Genomic DNA, 22,295 nt, shown 5'->3' on the forward strand with positions numbered 1-22,295 from the left:
GTGTTAAAACCCGTAAACATTGAGTTTTTTTGCCGCTATTTCCTCATGAATTTATAATCTTGATCTAGGTGCAATTTATTAATTAGCGATGTTAAGTCTTCAATTACAAATAAAAAAAATAGACAGCTAATTAGCATATATAAACTCAAATTTTGATAAATAGCTAACGTTTTTTTAATTTTGCAATCACTAATAGAAATTAACAGTTTACAAGTATTCAAAATATAATAAAAATTAATAGAAAATAACTTGCTACGTTAAATTTTGTGGCTATATTTAAAACATAGCTAAATTGTAATTTTGACGTTTTTAGTGGCTTAATTGTGCAGTTACGCATTTCTTAATGAAATCAAAACAATTGGATAAGAAAGCAAATAAATAGCATTTATCAACCTCGAAATCCTATTGATGGCATCATATCCAAAAAGTAAATGGAAGCCCCACAACATCTAATTAATTTGGTCACTCTAAACATTTAGAGATTGGTGAGTAGTCAATATTTCACAAATATGCTTTTAAAATAGCCATTTAATACAATTGTTTAATTTTTTATTAGAAGCAACTTGCCATTTTTAGACTCGCTTCTAAAGCTCATATATATGTAATCGACTTTTTGACTTTTAGAAGTGACTTATTTGTAGTAGTCTTAAAAATAAAGTAAACCACTTAAAACGTAATCTAGCCAACGATTTAAGCATGTATAATATTTAGTCACATTTGGTAATGTGACCTCTAATAAGATAGTATTCTACATGATTATCTTTAATATTTTCATCATCAATTTATAATTTATACACTGACTTTAATAAATATAATTTACCAAACTAAACGAAATATTGACTAGTTCTTAAAATCAAGTTTAAAATTAGTTAAATAGTTATTACGGTATGCTTAAAAATATTTTGATTTGTAGTTATTAGAGTTTTATAGTCGGTCGCATTTAGGAATTAGTTTTTTTTTTTTAATGTGTCAAAATCTTATACAGTTGTAGTAGGCCCTTTTTTTTTTTGAAAAGTGATATTATCGGCCAAAATTACATAATATATTAACATTGTAAATCGCATGTGACATTATTGATCAAAATTATAAAATTTAAGATAAATCCTAAAAGAGCATGCATTTATATAGTAGTACACTTTTTATCCACTGTTATTAGGATACCTTCATACGAAACCTTGGCTACTTAAATTATCAGCAATTGATATTGAATTCCATCAATCAGTATATACAATGGCGGATCCAGAACTTAGAAGGAGGAGTGGCCAAAATTTAATTTAGGCTGAATTTTTTTTAACCCGAAATTGGGAGGAGGGGCAGGGCTCTTGAGGCTAGCACCTAGGTCCGCCCCTGAGTATATATGTACGTTTTATTAATTTTGTAAACTAGCATCGATAATTATAACCCGTTATAAATAAGAAAACTAAGTTATTTTAAATATGATGATTTTGAACATGAGAGAGAGAGAGATTTTGCTAAAATAAAGGAATTAAAAGTTGCATGCATCCTGTTATATAATTCATTTTTATTTATTATTACTAATTAACTGATTGATTCAGATAACTAATTTTTCTTTTCTTTTCGAATTCGTTTTTTTTTTAACTTTATTATTTTGAAAGCATGAAATATTGTGGTATTTATTGATTCATTTTTATTTCCATTAATGATGAAATTATAAAATTAATATTTGCTAATTATAACTTTTCTACGATGCCTAATTAAATTTTAAAAAATAAGCTCTCCCCCAACCTTCGTCCTTGACTATACGAATATTAATTACTATGGAAATCTAAAACCTCAAGCCACATGTATGTACGTACGGATATGTGATTAATGAATCATTCATATTAGAAAGTCATGCAAGTATGTATAGAAATGAAAATCCTGCTTCATTAGAACATATATATAGAGAGAGAGAGAGAGACAGAGAGAGACAGAGAGAGAGCCATGGACGTTAAGTCATATTTTCTGTATCCTCTTCTTCTTATTCTTCTCCTTCATTTCATTTATTTCTTTGTAATTAAAACCACGGCGAGAAGAGGCGAAAAGATTCCTCCTGGGCCTAAGCCTTTTCCGATCATCGGAAACCTGTTGGAGATCGGCGACAAACAGCCCCACAAATCTCTCGCCGATCTCTCCAAGAAGTACGGCCCGATCATGAGCCTGAAGCTCGGCCGAGTCACGACGATCGTGGTCTCTTCTCCGGCCATGGCCAAAGAAATACTCCAGACCCACGACCAGTCCTTTTCAGAGCGCACAGTCCCCGATGCCGCTCGTTGCCTCGACCATTCCCAGTACGGAATAGTTTGGCCGCCTCCGACCGGAGCTTGGAGAACACTCCGGAAGATCTGCAACCTCCACGTGTTCTCCAAGAAAGCCCTGGACTCCAGCAGTAACTTGCGGCACAAGAAAGTGGAAGAGCTTCTCGACGAGGTTCGGGAGAAGACTAGCCGTTGTGGTGTAGTCGAGATCGGGAGAGCGGCTTTCAAGGCTTCTCTGAACTCGCTGTCCACCACTTTCTTCTCCGTGGATTTGGTGGGAAATTCAGGGTCCGGCGGTGGTGGCGGTGATGATGACGTGGCGGTGGGAATCAGGGACACGGTCCGGAAGATCGCCGAGGTGCTGGGTGAGCCTAACGTCGCGGATTTCTTCCCGTTGCTGAGGAAGCTTGACCCGCAAGGCATCAGGAGACGGGCAACGGATCATTTTCTGAAGTTTTCGGACTTGTTTGATAAGATCATATGTGAGAGGCTGAGGATTAGAGGAGAGAGTAACTGTCAAACGGAAGAGAAAGATGTTTTAGATGTTCTTATTGGCATGATTGGAAAAGAAGATCAGCTTGACAGAAACTCAATAAAACACTTGTTATCGGTATGGCTCTTTTTCATTATTATTATTATTATTATTAGTATTAGTGTTTCTCCTTATATTTAAAATATCTGCCCTAATTCATATCATGGAAATATCCACATATTTTCACAGAAGTTTAGTACTATATATATATATATGTGTGTGTGTGTGTGTGTGTATACATATAATAGATAAAACACTATATATTTCTTGATTAAGAAAAACTAAATATACTTGGATATTTTTTAAAACAAAACGAACTATACTTGAATTTTTAGTTTAATTAGTTATTATTGTCTGAACTCGGAATGTTTGTAAAATATCACTCTTTTACCTCAAGAAGTTAATAAATAAAAGATCTTCATATATATATATACACACACACATAGTCACTCTATAAACTTTAGGGAGGGCTAAATATATGACGTATTTGAATTTTTTATGTTAGAATTTTAGTTTGATCATTATCTAATTATTCAGATAATAAGTCAGCTACCACAATACGTATACGTAAAAGTCATATTACGAGTGACTTAGGACTGTCCTTCAATAATTTTTTAGGCGAAAAATTTCACTTAATAATGAAATATAAACTTCCACTTGTCCTTCAATAAAATTTTAGGCTAAAAATCTTTAATAATAAATTTTAACAACGTTAGTTAATGATACGTATAGAATCCTAATAACTTATAAAGACAAAGACAAAGAGAAACTTTGACATTGTTTTACCTAGAATAGCTGCTTTCCTGTTTCTCTTTTTTTCTTTTTCTTTTTTCCATTTGACTTTCGAAATATTATACGCATATTAAACTACAGGTATTTTTTGCTATAAGATCAAGATTTGGTAAAAAGTGCTATATTATTTTGGATTTAGGATGTAATTTACTCAATTAGATTTAGAGAAGAGAAAATAGCAGCACAAACACTTAATTTTTTTTTTGAGGCAAAAATACCTAATGTTGAGTTTTAATTACACCGTTAAATAACAAAGTTAATAAAATTTGACAGAAAAAAATATAGCAACCTCAGATTAAATACGATTTCATATTTTTTAAAAAATTAATTGAACAATAATAATATCATTTTTATAACAAAAATACTAATTAAAAATGACTGTAATATTATAATCAAGCATTAATGATATTATTAAAATATTTTTAATATTTAAAAAATTAATTAAGCATTTTTCTAAATTGATATTATTAATGCTTGATTAATTTTTCGAAATAAATATTAAATCATTTTCAATAGTATCAGTTTTTTTAATAAAAAAATTAATTAATTATTTTCTAAAAATGATATTATTGAAATAATTAATCTTTTTAATATAAACATGTTTATAAAATGTTTCTAAAAATGTTTATAATTTTTTTAATAAATTTGATATTATTAGTGCTTGGTTAATATTAAGAAATAAATATTAAAATATTTTTACAATATCATCATTGCCTGATTATAATATAAAATTCGTTTTCAAATAAATTTTTATTATAAATATGATATCTTTAATTTTAGTTTTCATTCGAAGAAAAAATATATTTAATCGTGTTTAATTTGAGACTGCCACGTGTATTACCGTTAAATTTAACTAACTTTGTTTAACGGTGCATTGAAATCTAACATTAAGTATTTTTGCTGAGAAAAGAAAAGAATAAGTATTTAAGTGTATGTTTTCGAGAATGCCTAAATTTTGTATAAATGCCTAAAAATTTACCTTGAAATTAAATTTAATTTGGTAGGGAACTAGGGATAACGGAGAGGGATTTATTATTATTATTATTATTATTATTATTATTATTATTATTATTATTATTATTATTATTATTATTATTATTATTATTATTATTATTATTTTCTTGCAAGGGTTATTCTGAGACTAATGACCATGAAAATTTATATTAAAAAATGTACCAAATTTATGGATCTGACAAATTTATTCCTATTTTTACACATAATCTCATGAGTGTGACCCTCTTGATAACTTGCATTTCCGCTGCATTCATCAACCAATTGAAGTCATAATACTATACTACAATAAATGTGACGAAGTTTAAGGACTTTTGGTGCAAAAAAAGATTATAAGCTAATTAATCTGCCACAATTCCTAATGTTATAGGATCATGAGTGCACACTAACCTATAAAAAAAACTATTAAGGGACTAACACTGCAAAAATATTATTATTGAGAAACTAAAATGTAATAGACATCAATCATAATCCAAAGTCTACATATGCCAAACCCCAATTTAAAATTTTAGTTACTCTAAAAATATGTCGTAAAGAAACTGTTAATGTGTATATGTAATTGAATGTATCACTCCGCTAAGTCCAAAGATATTAAAAGGATTTTAAATAATTCTTGACTCCTTGATTATTACACTCACTCAATTAAGGATAAAGTAATTTACTTATGGCTCTAATTAATTAATTAATTAGATATAGATCATTAAGTTTTGTATCTTCATGATGTACCAAGGATCTTCTTGGCGCTGGAACCGAGACGACATCATCGACGTTGGAGTGGTCGATGGCTGAGCTTCTCAGAGCCCCGAAAGTGATGTCAAAAGTCAAAGAAGAAATCAATCGAGTCATCGGAAAAGGAAACCAAGTCAAAGAATCGGACATCGATCGCCTTCCATACTTGCAAGCCATTGTCAAAGAGACCTACCGTTTACACCCGGCAGCTCCCTTATTAATTCCCCGGAGAGCGATCGTCGATGTGGAAATCAACGGTCGTTACACGATCCCTAAAGGCTCGCAAATCTTGGTCAACGTGTGGGCTATTTCCAGAGACCCGAGTGTTTGGGAAGACCCTAGCGAGTTCATTCCCGAGAGGTTTTTGAGGTCGAGTGTTGACTTCAAAGGTCGGGATTTCGAGCTCGTTCCGTTTGGCGGCGGTCGAAGAATATGCCCTGGATTACCATTGGCGACGCGGATGATTCAACTGATGTTGGGTTCGCTGATTCACAACTTTGAATGGAATCTTGAAAATGACATCACGCCCGAGACGATGAACATGGACGAGAAGTTTGGCATTACCTTGCAAATGGCCGAGCCTTTGAGCGTCATTCCTGTGCTTATTATATGATTGCGTTGTTTATATTTGCGTGAAGAAGATAATATGTTCGAGTGAAAGTTTTATGTGCAATGTGTCAAGTTTATATGACTTAATTTGGCAATATGAAAAGTAAATTGTTATTATGTTAGAAAGACATGCTTTAGTCTTGGCAAGACTTGTGTTGTTATTAAGTGGTATTCATGGTTATGTTTATTTATACACGTTCATGAGTTTGATAGTATTTTTTTTATTATATAATAGTGACACTATTGGCCTACATGATATTTTAGGCCGTGGAAACGCATGTGATACTATCGACCAATATTACATAATTTAAGACAAATCTTAAAGGGGCGTGCATTTCTATAGCCTATGAGATTTGAACTCAGAACCTCACCGTTGATGTATGTGTGAGATTACCACTAGACCAAAACTAGTTATCACGATAATATTATTTGTTATTGTTGCACTACGTAAAAAGCCATACGGTTGTCGGCGAACTTCATTGTTTTTTGTTGATAAATGAAGGGCCTCGCTAAAATCTCTACGCTTCGACTGGTACAACATAGAGGAAAGAGTACCCTATGCTTCATTAACTTAACGAAATATCACATTTGTTCCGCACAAAGGATGGAACATTCCCATAATTACATTTTCTGCCAATATTGCATTCAAGTCCCATTTTACATTTTTCACCGATATTAGTGCATTCAGGTCCCCTCATCTAAAGATGGACATTTTTTGTTTTTTACCAAATAAAACTAATCGATCAATTTATTCTAGAAAAATTACACAGAGTAAACTATGTAAAATTTATAACTGCTAAATTGTCAACATTTAGATATTTTTGTTTAAATAGCCAATTCTGATGATATGACAATATCAAATCAAATATTTGCTCCCGATTTTTTTTCTTAAGTTTATTTGAATAATTATATATATTTTCGAAATAAAAATAATAATTTATTATTATATGTGTAGTTCTTATTCCGGTTATATAGAAAAATAATAAACGGGAGACAAAAATAAATGGTAATTTTTAAATAGATATTAATGAAAAAAAGGAATACTTGGCAATTATATGGATACATATGTCATTGGGGAGATTGACACTAATAATACCAAATGGATGCCACTTATCAAATATAGCCAAAAACTCAAAATTTGACACTTCTAATACTCAACCTAGTGACACTACTACAAATGTTGGATTATACAACCCACTTTCTACAACGCTTAACATAAGCGTTGTAGAAACTAGGGATTCTACAACGCTTTACATAAGCGTTGGAGAAACATAGTGTTTCTACAACGCTTATGGATAAGCGTTGTAGAATCTGATGGTTTCTACAACGCTTAAAGCTAAGCGTTGTAGAAACTTAGTTATTCTACAACGCTTTTGTTAAGCGTTGTAGAAGTACATAAATTTCAGATTTTCCACAACGTTTACACTATCCGTTGTAGAATCCTCGCCGCGGCACCACGTGATTTATGCCTCGGCGAGAACTTTCTACAAAGCATGGTAAAAGCGTTGTAGAAGGATGGGCCTCGCCGCGGCACAATTTCAACATCGCCGCGGCGACACTTTCTACAACGCTTTTTACAAGCGTTGTAGAATCTATTCGCCGCGGCGATAAATATTTCTCGCCGAGGCGACATAATTTCGCCGCGGCTAGAAATATCCTCCGCCGCGGCGAGGTGGATACCGTGGCCAAGCAGTTTTTTAAGAAACTGTCTCGCCGCGGCGAGTGAGGAATCTCGCCGCGGCGAGACGTTCCTACAACGGTTATAATATCCGTTGTAGGAACTCCACGCCGCGGCGAAGACATATGTTCGCCGCGGCGAGGGTTTTTAAGTTTTCACTATAAAAGGCCGTTTTCAGTTTTTTTTTCTCATTTTTTCCAATACCCACACACGAGACAACCATTTTCGGCCGCATCTCTCCAGTTTTTTTCTTTCAAAATCCCTCGCCACGTCCTCGCCGCCCCAAAATCTCGCCGTCGCCTTGTCCTTGCCGCCAACTCTCTCTCGCCTTGTCCTCGCCGTCATTTATCTCTCGCCGAGTCCTCGCCGTGCTTCCTCTCGCGCCTCTCTCTCTCTCTCTCTCTTGCCACCTCATTGTAAGGTATGATTTTAAAAGTTTTTTAAGGTGTATATTGATTTAATTTCGTGTTGTTGATATGGAGTTCTTGTTGTTTACCCGAATTGCATATAGTTTGATTTTTTTAATTCACAAATTTAGGGTTTTGTTTGATTTTCTCTTTTTAGAACAAGAAATTAGGGTTTAGGTTAGTGGAATTTGAATGAGTGAATTTAGGTTAGTGGAATTTGAATGAGTGAATTTAGTGAAATTAGGGTTTTGTTGATATGAATGAATTTGAATGAGAATTTGAGTTAAATTGAAATGTCCGGATTGTGTTTGACATATTGTTACACAGGTTAGTGGTTAAAATGGTTATGTATATTAATGTTGAGATTGAATTGTTTATGAATTTGTGATTGATCGAATTGTTCATGAATTTGTGATTGGTCGAATTGTTTATGAATTATTTGTGAATGTTGGAATTGTTTTAATTTGTCATGTTTAAATATATATTCTTGGAATTGATATATAATTTGTTATATGTTAATTGTAGAATTGTTTATGATTATGTTTTGTAGGAGCTTGAAAATGCGTCGAACTAAAAACACGGCCTCCAAGGCTCCGAGCTCTTCCAGAGGTCAGAGTAAAGTAAAAAGCAAGCGACCTCGTCAACAGTCTCCCAAAGAGGAATACAACTCGAGTATCTTTACTAGCAAGGTCGCGGAGGAACGCTACGACAAAATCTTGCCGCGTAACACTATCCATGAGAGAGGATTCAATGTAAGCAATACGTCGGATATAGGAAAGCTAATCCGCAACAGCATAGTTGGTCATGATTGGGGAAGGTATTGTGTTGTACCCGAGTTTGATTCGAACGTCAACTTCGTGTACGAATTCTATGCAAACTTGCCGGACTCCCAAGGTGATGTTGTGACGGTCCGTGGGAAACCGGTCGATATGAGTATCGAAGTTATCAACGATCTTCTTGGGACCCCAGATGTGCCTTTCGAGAACGAGGGCTATCGAGAATGGCTAAGAAGTTGCAGCCATGAGGAGACACTACTACAAATACAGTCTTTCGGTGCGGATGACTTTTGGGTGCGACTTTTCGCACCTAAAAGTCGCACCAAAAAAGACTTTCGGGTGCGAAAAATCGCATCCAAAAGACATTGAAGCAACTAAAAAATTTCGCTATTTTTTTTAAATTTGGGTGCGAAAAGTCGCACCCAAAAGTTCATTAATACATTTGGGTGCGACAAAGTCGCACCTAAAAATCAAGGTTACCTTTTGGGTGCGACAAAGTCGCACCCAAAAGTCCAAATGTTTTAAGCGGTCATTTTCCCCCCTTTTTTATAAAATTTTGACCATTGGGTGCGACAAAGTCGCACCCAAATTCTAGGTCATGTTATAAAAAAAATTCAGTCTGAGCTTTTTCTATCTCTCTCACGCTCTCATTCTCTCTCTCTCTCTCTCTCTATCCTACTCTCTCTCTCTCCAGCTCACTATATATATCTCGGTCACAAGAACAACCCGGCCATACCCATCCTCTCATCTTCATCTTCTTGTCCTTGTTCTCCTTAGCACGCCACCAGCCAGAGACCGAGCCTCCTTGTGCGTGCGCACCGACCGAGATGAGCCACGACGGCCGCGAGTCACCGGAGCACGCCGACCATGAGTCACCCCCGGGAAAAGGACAAGAGAGCACCGGGAACAAGAAATTTCACGAAATCAAGGTAAGAAAAGTTCTTACCCGAAATGGATTTTTGAAAAAATTAGGGTTCTTAGTTTGGATTTGGGGCTTTTGATTTCTGAGCTTGGGTTGTGGAATTTAAGTGAGTTTGAGTTCGTTTTGGTTCTCGGATTGTATTGCTTGTGCTCGGATACGTGAGTTTGAATCAATTTTAAGTTCGCTGTGAATAGCCTCTGTAAATTGACGTGGTCAGATCAGTACCGATTTAATTTGGATTTGTTGATATTTTTCCTGGAAAGTAGACGTTATGGGCTTTCTAAAATGACCAAGAACATGTAAATCCGTTGAGATTTGAGTGAGTTATGAATTTTTGAAAACAGGGTTTTAAAGCTGGGAATTCTGAGCGTGTGTTTGAATTTAAAGAGCCATAAATGACTTGAAAAGCCTGGTATCAATGTGATGATGATTAGGTTGGAGTGGGATTAATGGTGTTGCAACAATTCGGAGGAGTGAACGCCATTGTGTTCTACGCAAGTGCTATATTCATATCAGCTGGTACACATGTTTGACTGATTTTCCTCACTCCTTGACCCGTTTTAACGCTCGTCTGGTTTTTGTTGAACATCACAGGGTTCTCCGGTAGCATCGGGACTATCGCGATGGTCGATGTCCAGGTTCGTTGTAAACAACTCTCAGTTAATTTATTGTGATATCGATTTTAGGAAATTTATAATCAAAACCAGAGATATCTGTTCCACAGGTTCCAATGACCGCACTGGGTGTCGTTTTGATGGACAAATCCGGACGAAGACCGCTTCTTCTCGTGAGATAAAAAAATTTGAATTTTTTCGGGTTTATGGGTGCTTCGTAGCCTAATTAATTAACTATCAAATGATTTTGTCGCTTGCTTTCAGGTCTCTTCGGCTGGAACATGCTTAGGTTGCTTTCTTGTTGGGTTGTCATTCATCTGAATCAGGTATCTTTTTTCTATTCAGAATAATATAAATTAATAAAATTGGTAACTGTCATTAAAATTGTAGATTATGTTCAGGAACTTCAACAATTCAAGGATGCCACTCCAATCTTAGCACTTTCTGGTGTATTGGTAACTGAAATTAGCAAATTAATTAATTTACCAAAACATTTTATCAGTCTTATTATCTACATTAATAATGGCTCAATCCTTTGTAACCAGATATACACCGGATTTTTCTCGCTAGGCATGGGAGGAATTCCTTGGGTTATAATGTCAGAGGTGAGAATTCAAAGGCAGCCTAAGTATCGAATTTTCCTATTCTCCATCAAGAAAAAAATAAAGTAATGAATTTTGATTCATTTTACTATTTTCAGATATTCTCAATAAACGTGAAGGGCTCGGCGGGAAGTCTAGTGACTCTGGTTAGCTGGTTAGGTTCTTGGATGGTCTCATTTGCTTTCAACTTTCTCATGGACTTTAGTTCAGCAGGGAACATTTTTATTGATCTACAATTTAAGCAAATACAGAACATTACATGTGTTTCTATATTCGGTTTGGAAAAATTGTAAACAAAAAAAAAAAAATGTTTGGGCAATGAATGTTTTAGCAAGATTGTTTTGTCTTTGCCTTATTGTTTTTATATTTTTATATTGAGAAATTATATTTTTAATTGATGCTTTGCATGCCTTATTTTTTTTCAAACCCGAAATAGGAATTCAAGTCACTTTTAAATAAACTGACATAAAAAATACTGATATTTATTATGTTTTTCATAGATTTGACGTCGCTTTTTAAAAGAGCGACGTCTAAAATTACAGTAAATTAACTTTCATCAATTTATGGCGGGAATGACTTTTGGGTGCGACTTTTCGCACCCAAAGCTCTACCCTCCAAACTATTGGGTGCCACTTTTCGCACCCAAAGCTCTACCGCCAAATTTTTGGGTGCGATTTTTCGCACCCGATGTTTTTTCCCCGCCTTTTCAACTATGTTTTGTGTAAAGTTAGGTGCGATTTTGGGTGCGAAAAGTCGCACCTAAATGTCGCACCCAAAAGTCATGACTTTTGGGTGCGACTTTTCGGGTGCGCAAGAGTCGCACCTAAAGTCGTACCCAAAGGTATCATTGGGTGCGAAAATTGACTTTCAGGTGCGAAAAAAGTCGCACATGTTGCTATTTTTTGTACTAGTGGATGTCGCGGGTGTTGTGCATTCCGGGAGAGGATTGAGTCACTGAAAAAGGAAAAAGGGTACTCAAGCGTGACCAACTCACCAGGATCGCTAAAGCGTGGATTTACTTTGTTTGCGCTCGTCTCTATCCGATCAAGCACTTCACCACTCTCGACGAGGATCGTATCCAGGTGTTGTTCTGCATTGTTAAAGGCCTTTCCATTAACGTCGGTCGATTCATCTATAATTGGATGAAGAAACTCGACTATACTAATGAACGACACGGTTTGCCATATCCGGCGATCATTACCGGCCTATGTACAAATGCGGGGGTACCACGCTCGAAAAGGGATACGATCAACAGTTCAATGTGGCCTATTACGGATTCCATTATCGAGCGGTACAAGATTAGGGAGGATCCACAAGCGGAGGAAGAGGAAGAAGCGGAGGAAGAGGGGGAAGAGGGGGAAGCGGAGCCCCTATTGCGCTTACCAGCACCTCCGGTAATCGACCCCGCCACCATCGACTACATTGCTCATTGCTCCAACTATCTCGTCGGCGGGTTCCAACACACGCAACAGTACATGCACCAACAAGCGGAGTATGGCGCCTCTCACATCAATCAGTTGAACGATCTCTACTCTCGGTGGGACATCAACCAAGAGAATCAGGTGTTATTTCCTCCATATCCTCAGTACTCCGACTATCCGTACGCACCACCACAGTGGCCACCGCATATGGCACCTCCTCAATATCCAGCGAACCCACCACCACTACCACCAAATGACGAGTAAATTTCAAGAACCAACAACACCAACTATTCCATATAAATTTCAAACTCTTTTTAAATTTAAGTTTCAGTTTAAGACTCGCTTGGTTTTTTTGTTTATGTTTATGACTCGCTTGGTTTGTTTATGTTTATGACTAAATTTAAGTTTCAGTTTAAGACTAGTTTGGTTTGTTTTATTGATTGTAGAAATTTTAATTGAATGATCATTTTTAGTTGGAGAACAGGTTAAATATTGGAAAAAAAAGTGAATGATTAGGTGGTAGAGTGCTTCTTCGCCGCGGCTAGGTACCTTTCTCGCCGTGGCATGACTATTCTCGCCGCGGCACAGTATATTCCCCGCCGTGGCGAGTGCTCTACGCCGCGGCTAAAATATTACTTCGCCGCGGCGAGATTTTGATTTTTTTAATACCGAGAGTATGTGTTTTTAAGAACTTGTCTCGCCGCGGCGAGTTGATATTCCCGCCGCGGCGTAATGACCTCGCCGCGGAATGGATTATACGTTGCCGCGGCGAGGGTTCTACAACGCTTATTTAAGCGTTGTAGAAGGGTCCTCGCCGCGGCAGGATTTGTATGTCGCCGCGGCGAGAGTTTGATTTTTTAATACCGATAGTCTGTGTTTTTTAAGAACTTCTCTCGCCGCGGCGAGTTGATATTCCCGCCGCGGCGTAATGACCTCGCCGCGGAATGGATTATACGTTGCCGCGGCGAGGGTTCTACAACGCTTGTTTAAGCGTTGTAGAAGGGTCCTCGCCGCGGCAGGATTTGTATTTCGCCGCGGCGAGATTTTGATTTTTTAATACCGAGAGTCTGTGTTTTTTAAGAACTTGTCTCGCCGCGGCGAGGTGATATTCCCGCCGCGGCGTAATAACCTCGCCGCGGCATGGAATATACGTTGCCGCGGCGAGGTTTCTACAACGCTTTTTTAAGCGTTGTAGAAGGGTCCTCGCCGCGGCAGGATTTGTATACTGCCGCGGCGAGATTATCCTGCCACGGCGAGAGTTGTACTCAGCCGCGGCGATGTTGGAGAAATGTAATTTTAATGTAAATGACATTGTATAGAGAAATTTTGAATGAAAAATAACGTTGTCCACATGAGAATAACATAAAATCCAAAATGAAAATACATTATCTAAATGTTCAATATCAAACAAAAATAGGATCTATATCCTTACGAAGTAGATGTGACACATCGTCATCATTAAAATCATCCACATCTTGATCAATTGGCGGTAATCCTCATGTGAACGGAGGAATGCTAGACATGTCTTCGTCTTCTTCTTCGTTACCGTTTCTCGCTTTCATATGAACCACTAACGATAACTCAGGATTTGCTGGATCCGAAACATAAAACACTTGACTTGCTTGTGAAGCCAAAATAAATGAATCATTCTCGTAGCCAATCCGTCTAAAGTCGACAATTGTAACACCTTCATTATCAACTTTAACGTGATTATTGTCTGCCCATTTGCACTTGAATAATGCGACTCGCAACCCGCAATAATCAAGTTCCCAAATATCTTCAATGTATCCGTAATACTTCATAAAAGCATGTTTTGGATTCTTATCTTTTGCCGACGAAACATGTAAAGTTTCAGCAAACAATGTAACACCACTATTTTGTACGGGATGCTTGTTGTCTCGTTCCCTTGTGTAAAATGTAAAACCATTAACAGACCAAGCAGTGTACCTTGTAACCATTGAGGAAGGCCCGCCAGATAGTTTACTCAACGTAGATGAATGTCCTGCCTCTATAAATATGCGTTTTCCAAGCCAGTTTTGAAACAAACGGTTGTGTTCTTCTTGCAACCATTTTTCATTTCTACCCTTCTTTGGATTATTCACTCTCAACTCATTCAAATGAATATCCACAAATGGCTTGACCTCGGAAACGTTGTGTAGCACATGGAGACTTGCTTGCTCCCATTCTTTTCGGTTGACGATCGAATAAGTACCTATAATGAAACAAATACTTAAAAATAATGTTCATATATAATTTAAATAAACAAATAAAGTGTTAAAAAAATACCTTTAGATAGAGCTTTTGAATCAAAATTGGTATTCTTGGGTAACCCAATTTCGCCTGTTTTAGCTAAATACTCAGAACAAAACTCAACCGACTCTTCTGCTATGTAATTTTCAACTATGCTTCCTTCCGGCCTATTGTAGTTCTTCACATAGCTTTTCAACACTTTCATATAACGTTCGATTGGATACATCCACCGTAAAAACACGGGCCCTCCTAATTTCACTTCACGAACCAAGTGGACGGTTAAGTGGATCATTATGTCGAAAAACGAAGGTGGAAAGATCTTTTCGAGCAAGCACAGAGTTTTCACCAATTCTGACTGCATTAAATCCAATCGAGTTGGATCGATGACCTTCGAGCAAATCGAGTTAAAGAATACACATATCTTTGATATTGCAAACCTCACATCTTTTGGCACAATTCCTCGCAAAGCAAGAGGCAACATTTGTTGTAGCAGCACATGACAGTCGTGCGTCTTCATTCCAGTAAGTCTCAAATCTTTCAAAGACACGAACCTCTTATAGTTTGACGAATGACCTTCGGGGACTTTAATAGAAGCAAACCAGTTACACAATTTCTTTTTCTCCTTTCGATCTAGAGTGTACTTTGCCGGTGGTAATTTTTTTTTCCCACCCCCCTCCTCGGGATGCAAAATGCTTCTTATATTCATCTCTTTGAGATCCAATCGAGATTGTATTCCGTCTTTCGATTTATTTGGATCATCAAGAAGTGTACCAATAAGCGATTCGCAAACATTTTTCTCGATGTGCATAACATCCAGACAATGCCGGACGTAGTGTGTCTTCCAATAAGGAAGGTCGTAGAAAATCGATTTCTTCTTCCAAGGATTCTCTTTGAACGATTCTTTAGTACTAGCACTCCACTTTCTTTTCCCAAGCACTTCATTGACGTTTTTAACCATCTCATAGACATCTTCACCAAACAAAATTCTAGGAGGGGGTCGTTCTTCTGAATTTCCATCAAACGCTTGTTTCAATCTTCTATACGAGTGATCTCTTGGTAAGAATCTTCTATGACCCTGAAAAACAGTTTTCTTACAATGCTTCAAACGGATGGAAGATGTGTCTTTCATGCAAATCGGACAACCAATCGAGCATTTCACAGAGTATCCTGACAAGTTTGCATAGGCCGGAAAATCGTTAATAGTCCACATTAACATTGCCCTTATTAAGTTGAACGAATCTCCATGGTAAACGTCTTTAACTTCCATCCCTTTCTCCCATAACATCTTCAAATCATCGACCAACGGTGCCAAATAGACATCAATATCATTTCCTGGTTGATTCGGTCCTGAAATCAAAAGTGTTAACATCAAGAACTTTCTCTTCATACATAGCTTTGGAGGGAGATTGTAGTTCACAAGTATAACCGGCCAAACACTGTATTTACTGCTCATCATGCTGAACGAGTTCATTCCATCAGAAGCTAGACCAAGGCTCAAATTTCGAGTATCAACACTGAAATCCTTATACTCTAAATCGAATGATTTCCACTGTGCAGCATCAGCAGGATGTCTCAACATACCATCATCGATACGCTTTTCGGAGTGCCAAACCATGTTCTTCGCGTGTTTGACACTATTAAACATTCGACGAAAGCGCGGCATTGGAGGAATGTACCATAACGACTGAAATATATTTAACGAAAATCAGTAATAAATAATGAATATGAGCTACATGTATTTCCTAATCAAGTGATGAAAATGTACGTACCTTAACTGGAACTCCTTTAACCCCGTTACATGGAATTTTACCCTTCTTCCACCGTGACTCTTTGCACGTCGGACATTCATCTAGATCTTCATACTCGTGTCTATATAAAACACAATCATTTGGGCACGCATGGAATTTCTCGTACTTCATGCCTAATGTACCCAAAGTCTTCTTTGCTTCATACATACTTAAAGATACTTTATTGTCTTACGGAAATGCTTCTTTCAGTGTTTCCAACAATAGAGTAAAACTAGTGTTTGTCCAACCCCCCGACGCCTTCAAATGAAATAATGTAACTAAAAATGACAACTTCGAATAGCTTGTACACCCTTCATATAATGGTGTCTCCGCATCATTCATCATGGACTCAAACAATTCCGGTCGCTCAACAAAATCGTCCTCCAAATCATTCATCATTCCGCACATATCATCAATATCATCTTCAACATCATCCTCATTTGCCGTAGAACGAAAAACCTCACCATGGTAGAACCATCTTTGATACGAGGTCATTATTCCATATGCAAACAAATGGGTCCGAACGACATCAATCGAAAAATGTCTATGATTTCCTCATTTAATACAAGGACAACGAATAGATTTCAAATCTACCATGTTCTCTCTAGCAAAATCACAAAACTCATCTACACTTTTCCGATATATCTCATTCAATCTATTCTCCCACATCCACTTTCTCATATTCATAGAAAAACCCTAATTATACAAAAAAATTGCCAATTCTAATTAGTAAACTATCAAGAGAACAACAATTAGAACAAGTTAAAGAAGAACTTACAAGATTTGAATGTGTAGATGAGACTAGTAAACGAGGACGCTCTAGAATGAGTTGGAAAGGTACTGAAAATATTTTTTCGAGTGAGGTTATGAGAGAGTTCAAAGTGAAAAAGACGAGAAATGAGAATTTATATCACCAGTCTCGTGTCACTCGCCGCGGCGACATTTCTACTTCGCCGCGGCGAGAACATTCTACAACGCTTACATAAGCGTCGTAGAAGCATCTCGCCGCGGCGAGAAATATACATCACCGCGGCGAGATCCTACACACTTCCAATTTTAAGAATGAAAGCCTCGAATTCGGAATTCCCTTTATATCGGAAAGCTATCACACTTCCAATTTTAAGAGAGTAAAACTCCACAAACTTTGACCAAGCCGTATCTTCTAGCCACATTATTTATTTGTACTTCTTCAAACCAAACTTCCATTCCGAGCCACACGGGAGCTTAACGCCTATTTGATTCGCCAAACTCTCTCCGTGCCTTTCAAGAAAATTTCTCGGAATGAACTGCCACATTTAAATAGGGAAAGTGATACTTATATATAAATAAAGATATAATAGCTTCTATGTTTCTTGCAAATCATCAGGGGCTTTGTGACATGAATGTGTATGTGACTAACGACAAAGAGTAGAGTTTTTCATATGAGTATAATATAAAGCATATGACTAGATGATTCTGAACACTCCATATCACGAAAGAAACGTTCTTTAAAGAAAGAAAGAAAAAGCTATTAAAAAAAAAGGAACAAAGAAAAAGGTGTCAACTTTGTGTGTGAGTGTACGAAGTAAGTAGAACAATGAATAAATATATCACTCACAAGCTCGTCGTTGTGTTGGAGAGTTTCCTCGAGAAGCATTTTGAAGAAGAAACGAGTAGTGGGAGAGAACATTCTGACGTCTTTTTGTCTGCTAAGCTTCAAAGAAAATCGGCAAGTTCGTGTATATTATAAAGAAAGTATGATTGTTAGACAGCAAAAATATGCGTTCGCCGCGGCGAATAAATCACGCCGCGGCGACGTACAAATCTCGCCGCGGCAGGAGTCCTGCGCCGCGGCGGGAACACGTCGTCGCCGCGGCGACAATCTTACCGAGAGCACCATGTTCCAGACATAGTCTCGCCGCGGCATCATACATTTTACGCTGCGGCGAATGTATTCCTCGCCGCGGCGACAATTCTCTTTCGCCGCGGCGAGGATTCTACAACGCTTGTTTAAGCGTTGTAGAAAGGTGTCGCCGTGGCGAAAATTGTATACTGCCGTGGCGAGGACATCTAGGGTTACCTCGCTGCGGCGATGGCACATTTTCGCCGCGGCGAGAATTTTCTGGGTAACCCTCGCTGCAGCGAAAATTTGTTTTCGCCGCGGTGAGGCTCCTACAACGCTTATTATAAGCGTTGTAGAAGCATCTCTCCGCGGCGAGAAATATACATCGCCGCGGCGAGATCCTACAACGCTTATAATAAGCGTTGTAGGAGCGTCTTAAAATCTGAAAATTTCAAATTTTTTTAACTACCCGCCCATTTCATATCTATACTTAGCGTTTTTTTTTCAATTTTCCCTCATTTCTCATTCCTTTCATTTCTTCTCATCTTTCTCTCCACTACTCATCTCTCTCGTCCCTCTCTCTCTCTCTCCGCCACTCTCTTGCCGCCCCGCCCCTCTCTCCCCACCACTCTCTCTCTCTCGGCCCCTCTCTCTCTCTCCCTCCCTCACCTCGCTGAGCCCCCGCGCCCTCGCCCCACGCGCTCTCTCCCTCTCTCCGACCCTCACCTCACTCATCTCTCTCGGCGCCCCCGCCCCCTCCCTCACCTCGCCGTGCGCCCACGCCGCCCTCCGGCCCTCACCTCGCTCGCGCCCACCCTCGCCGCGCTCGCGCCCACCCTCGCCGCGCGCCCTCACCTCGCCGCCTTCGGCCATTACCTCTCCGGCCCTCATCTCACCACCTTCTCTTCGCCGCCCTTGTGCTCGTCCAACTCCGGGTAATGTTTTTGAACATTTTTACATGGACTTATTTAGTGTGAATTCGATATTGATTTGAAATTAGGAGATATTGTATTGGATTTGAGTTTATTGAATTTAAGTTTGATATTGATTTGATTTGAGAAATATATTTGATATTAGATTGAATTTGGATTGAAATTGTGTTTTTTTTTAGAATCGGATTGGATTTGTGTTTATATTGTGATTGGAGTTGAGTTTATATTGGATTTTTGTTACATTTGAGTTGAAATTTTGATTACATTTGAGTTGAAAATTGAAATTATGTTTTGAATTTTTTTTATTAGATTCAATGTCGTCCACTACTACTACTTCTAGCGGTAGTGGTAAAAGAAAAATTAGAAGAAAACTAGCGCTTAACTCCGATGAACAAGGAAAACGAAGAAACACTCTTATGGGTCGGGTTAATAAGGCTAAAACACTTGGTAAAAAAATCCCGGTACAATTTGATGATAAAGGGCAACCAATCGGTAAAGAGGGTGATGAGTTGTCGAGTTACTTTGGCATGTTAGCAAGAGAACACGTTCCACTTTCGATGCGTGATTGGAGATGTAAAGACAACGCCCAAATTAAAGAACGGATTTGGAACGAAATGCAAGAAGGATTTACGATTCCTATCGAACAAAAACACAATTGCCTTATGAGAGTCGGAGAAGCCGCAAGGTTATTTCGTCATGAGATATTCAACGATCTACTCAAAGACATAATCAACGAACCAATCGCCTTAAAGAGACCGGCTTGTATTTTGAAATACTATACAAGTATCACCGAAGAAGATTGGATAGCATTTGTTGAGTATAGACGAACCGAAATGTTCAAACAAACATCGGAACATGGGAAATCAAATATCGGAAAAAGTGTGTACAAATCTCGAACGGGCCGAAATGGATATCGAAAGCTTGATCAAGAAAAGGTTAGATTCATTTTTTTCTTTTAGTTATTTCAAATGTTGCAATTATTTTTTAATTTATTATATAATTACTTCTTACTAGCATGACGAAACGGGGGAATGGCCTACGAAAGAGGAACTTTGGATTGACTCGCGAATGAAAGACGTAGATAACTACAAGGATGAGAAAGACAAATTGATGGGAGAAAAAATCGTAAGTTCTTTACCTTTGTTATAACAATTAACCTTGTAATTTTATGTGTAGAAATCGTTATCACAACAAGCATCGCAAGGGACATGGTTGCCGGAATCGGGAAAGAGTGTTTTGCAAGAAGCTTTGGGAACGTCGCGAGTTTGCGGTCAATCCAAACACACGTCACGTTTTAAGTACTTTGTTCCTCCAACGCCCAACGAAGAAGTAATGAAGATGCGTCGGGAAATGAGCGAGTTAAAGTCTTTGGTGATGAAGGCCTTCGGTGGAAATGGTAGCATTAATGTCGAGTCACCTAGTGTCGAGCAAGTGGAAGAGAATCTCAACGCGAAGGTTGTTGATGATAAAGAGATGGCAAATGTTGAAGAACACGTCAATGAAGCGGTCTCTTTAGGTATGTTTAATTTTTTTTTTATCTATTTATTAAAGATAAATGTTTTGGTATTAAGTTATTGATAAAATTCTTGATTCGCTTAGAACACGACGATGTTGATGATCGTCCGAAGATCGATCCTATCATTGTTGATGATCGTCCGAAGATCGATCCTATTGTTGTGGAAAAACCCAATAGTGTTCGTGCTAGTTTCTCTTTGAATCCAACCACGCCGGTGACACCGAGTTCGGATGAAAGCGTCGAGTGTCTTCTTTTCATTGATGACACCGAGTTCGGAGGCACAATTCATGTTGCAAATGGGCGAGCGTACATGAATGGAGGCGTAGTTCATTTCTCACCTTTGGAGGAAGGAAATTTACGCGTGGCCGTTTTGGGGGTTTTGATTAAAAAAGAAAAATTGCCAATTCCCACCGAAGAAGCTCAAACCATTGACGATGCTATAGGCGGGTTTGTCTCGTGGCCGAAGAGACTCATGGAAATGGACACGGGAATAGAGAGTCGCGGTCCGGTTGTCAAACAACTCTCAAAGCTCGGTTTTGAGAGTGAAGCTAGCATCGATGATGCTAAGAAGATTCCGTACAAGGTGATTAATCCCAAGTATCGATTGCTCGCTCAACATGCCAACAAAGTAATGTTACCGGAAGGGGATGTGATTATGGTCAATGTTAGTCCAAGTCTCGCGGCTATCCCGATTCCGGTGTCATTTGAAGACATTTCCGATTTTTTGCAATACTTGGAAATTGGCGCGGGGAGCATAACGGTTTATATGGAGTAAGAGTTTTCTTTATATGGGTTTTTTAATATCAATATTCAATATTTAGTGTTTTGATCAACTAAATATTTGTTTGTCATAGCTATCTACGCTCGAGGCTAGAAAAGGCGAAGAAGACTCGAAATTATCGTTTTATAAATCCGAGCTTAAGTTCGTACATCGAAAATGACGACGAGGAGGCTTATTTGTCAAAACGAGTCAAGGACGTTGGAAACGTGGTACGAGATTGCAAATTTGGTGAATTAGTTTTGATGCCGTATAACAAAGGTGCGCATTGGATGCTCGTTGTCCTCGACCTTTGGAGAAATAGCGCTATGTTCTTTGACCCGTTGAGAAATAAAATCCCAACCGATTTAAATCGATTGATAAAAAAGGTAATATTTTGATTTCTTAAATAATTTTTATTATAAATCGTTCTAGATGTTTTTTCTCTTATAATCTCCGTGTTATATAGGGTTCTTGTTGATTTCAAGCTCGAGCATCAAAACGCCCATAGTAACGGGCAATCAACAACGTACATCAAGGCTTGGGACGCTCCGAGACAAACGGGAAACACGGAAGGCGGGTATTTTGTGATTTCTTATATGCGTGATATAGTCGTAGGAGGTGTAGGAAAATTAGAAAATAAGAAATCCTATACAAAGGAGGATTTAGAGAGAGTTAGGGAAGAATTGGTAAGTTATGTACAAACATTTATTAACTGTGATGATTAGCTAGTTTTTTTTATTGAATTATGGATTGGTTGTAGATGTATATATTAGATTTTGAATGTTTTGAAGATGAGGATATTTGAAGATGAATGTATATATTAGATATTTTTTGTATTGAAGATTATTTTCAGGTGCTAGTATCGTGTAAAAACAGA

General features: G+C 37.8%; 1 protein-coding gene and 1 long non-coding RNA gene across 2 annotated transcripts; both read left to right on the top strand.

Annotated features, from left to right (window-relative positions):
- The first annotated feature begins 1,928 nt into the window (after window positions 1-1,928).
- Window positions 1,929-6,173, top strand: LOC149398196 (cytochrome P450 76T24-like). The gene is made up of 2 exons (XM_089615211.1): window positions 1,929-2,868; window positions 5,324-6,173. Exons 1-2 carry the CDS (start codon window positions 1,945-1,947, stop codon window positions 5,933-5,935), a joined length of 1,536 nt encoding a protein of 511 aa, XP_089471337.1. The 5' UTR covers window positions 1,929-1,944; the 3' UTR covers window positions 5,936-6,173.
- A 4,551-nt stretch (window positions 6,174-10,724) lies between these two features.
- On the top strand, window positions 10,725-11,140 carry LOC149398197 (uncharacterized). The gene is made up of 3 exons (XR_016297016.1): window positions 10,725-10,783; window positions 10,874-10,933; window positions 11,029-11,140. It is a non-coding gene; the product is annotated as an uncharacterized LOC149398197 (long non-coding RNA).
- Window positions 11,141-22,295: the final 11,155 nt, after the last annotated feature.

Source organism: Urtica dioica, chromosome 5 (assembly GCF_054948205.1).
Source record: "Urtica dioica subsp. dioica isolate 48M chromosome 5, U.dioica_male_clone48M_v1_H2, whole genome shotgun sequence".
NCBI lineage: Eukaryota > Viridiplantae > Streptophyta > Magnoliopsida > Rosales > Urticaceae > Urtica > Urtica dioica.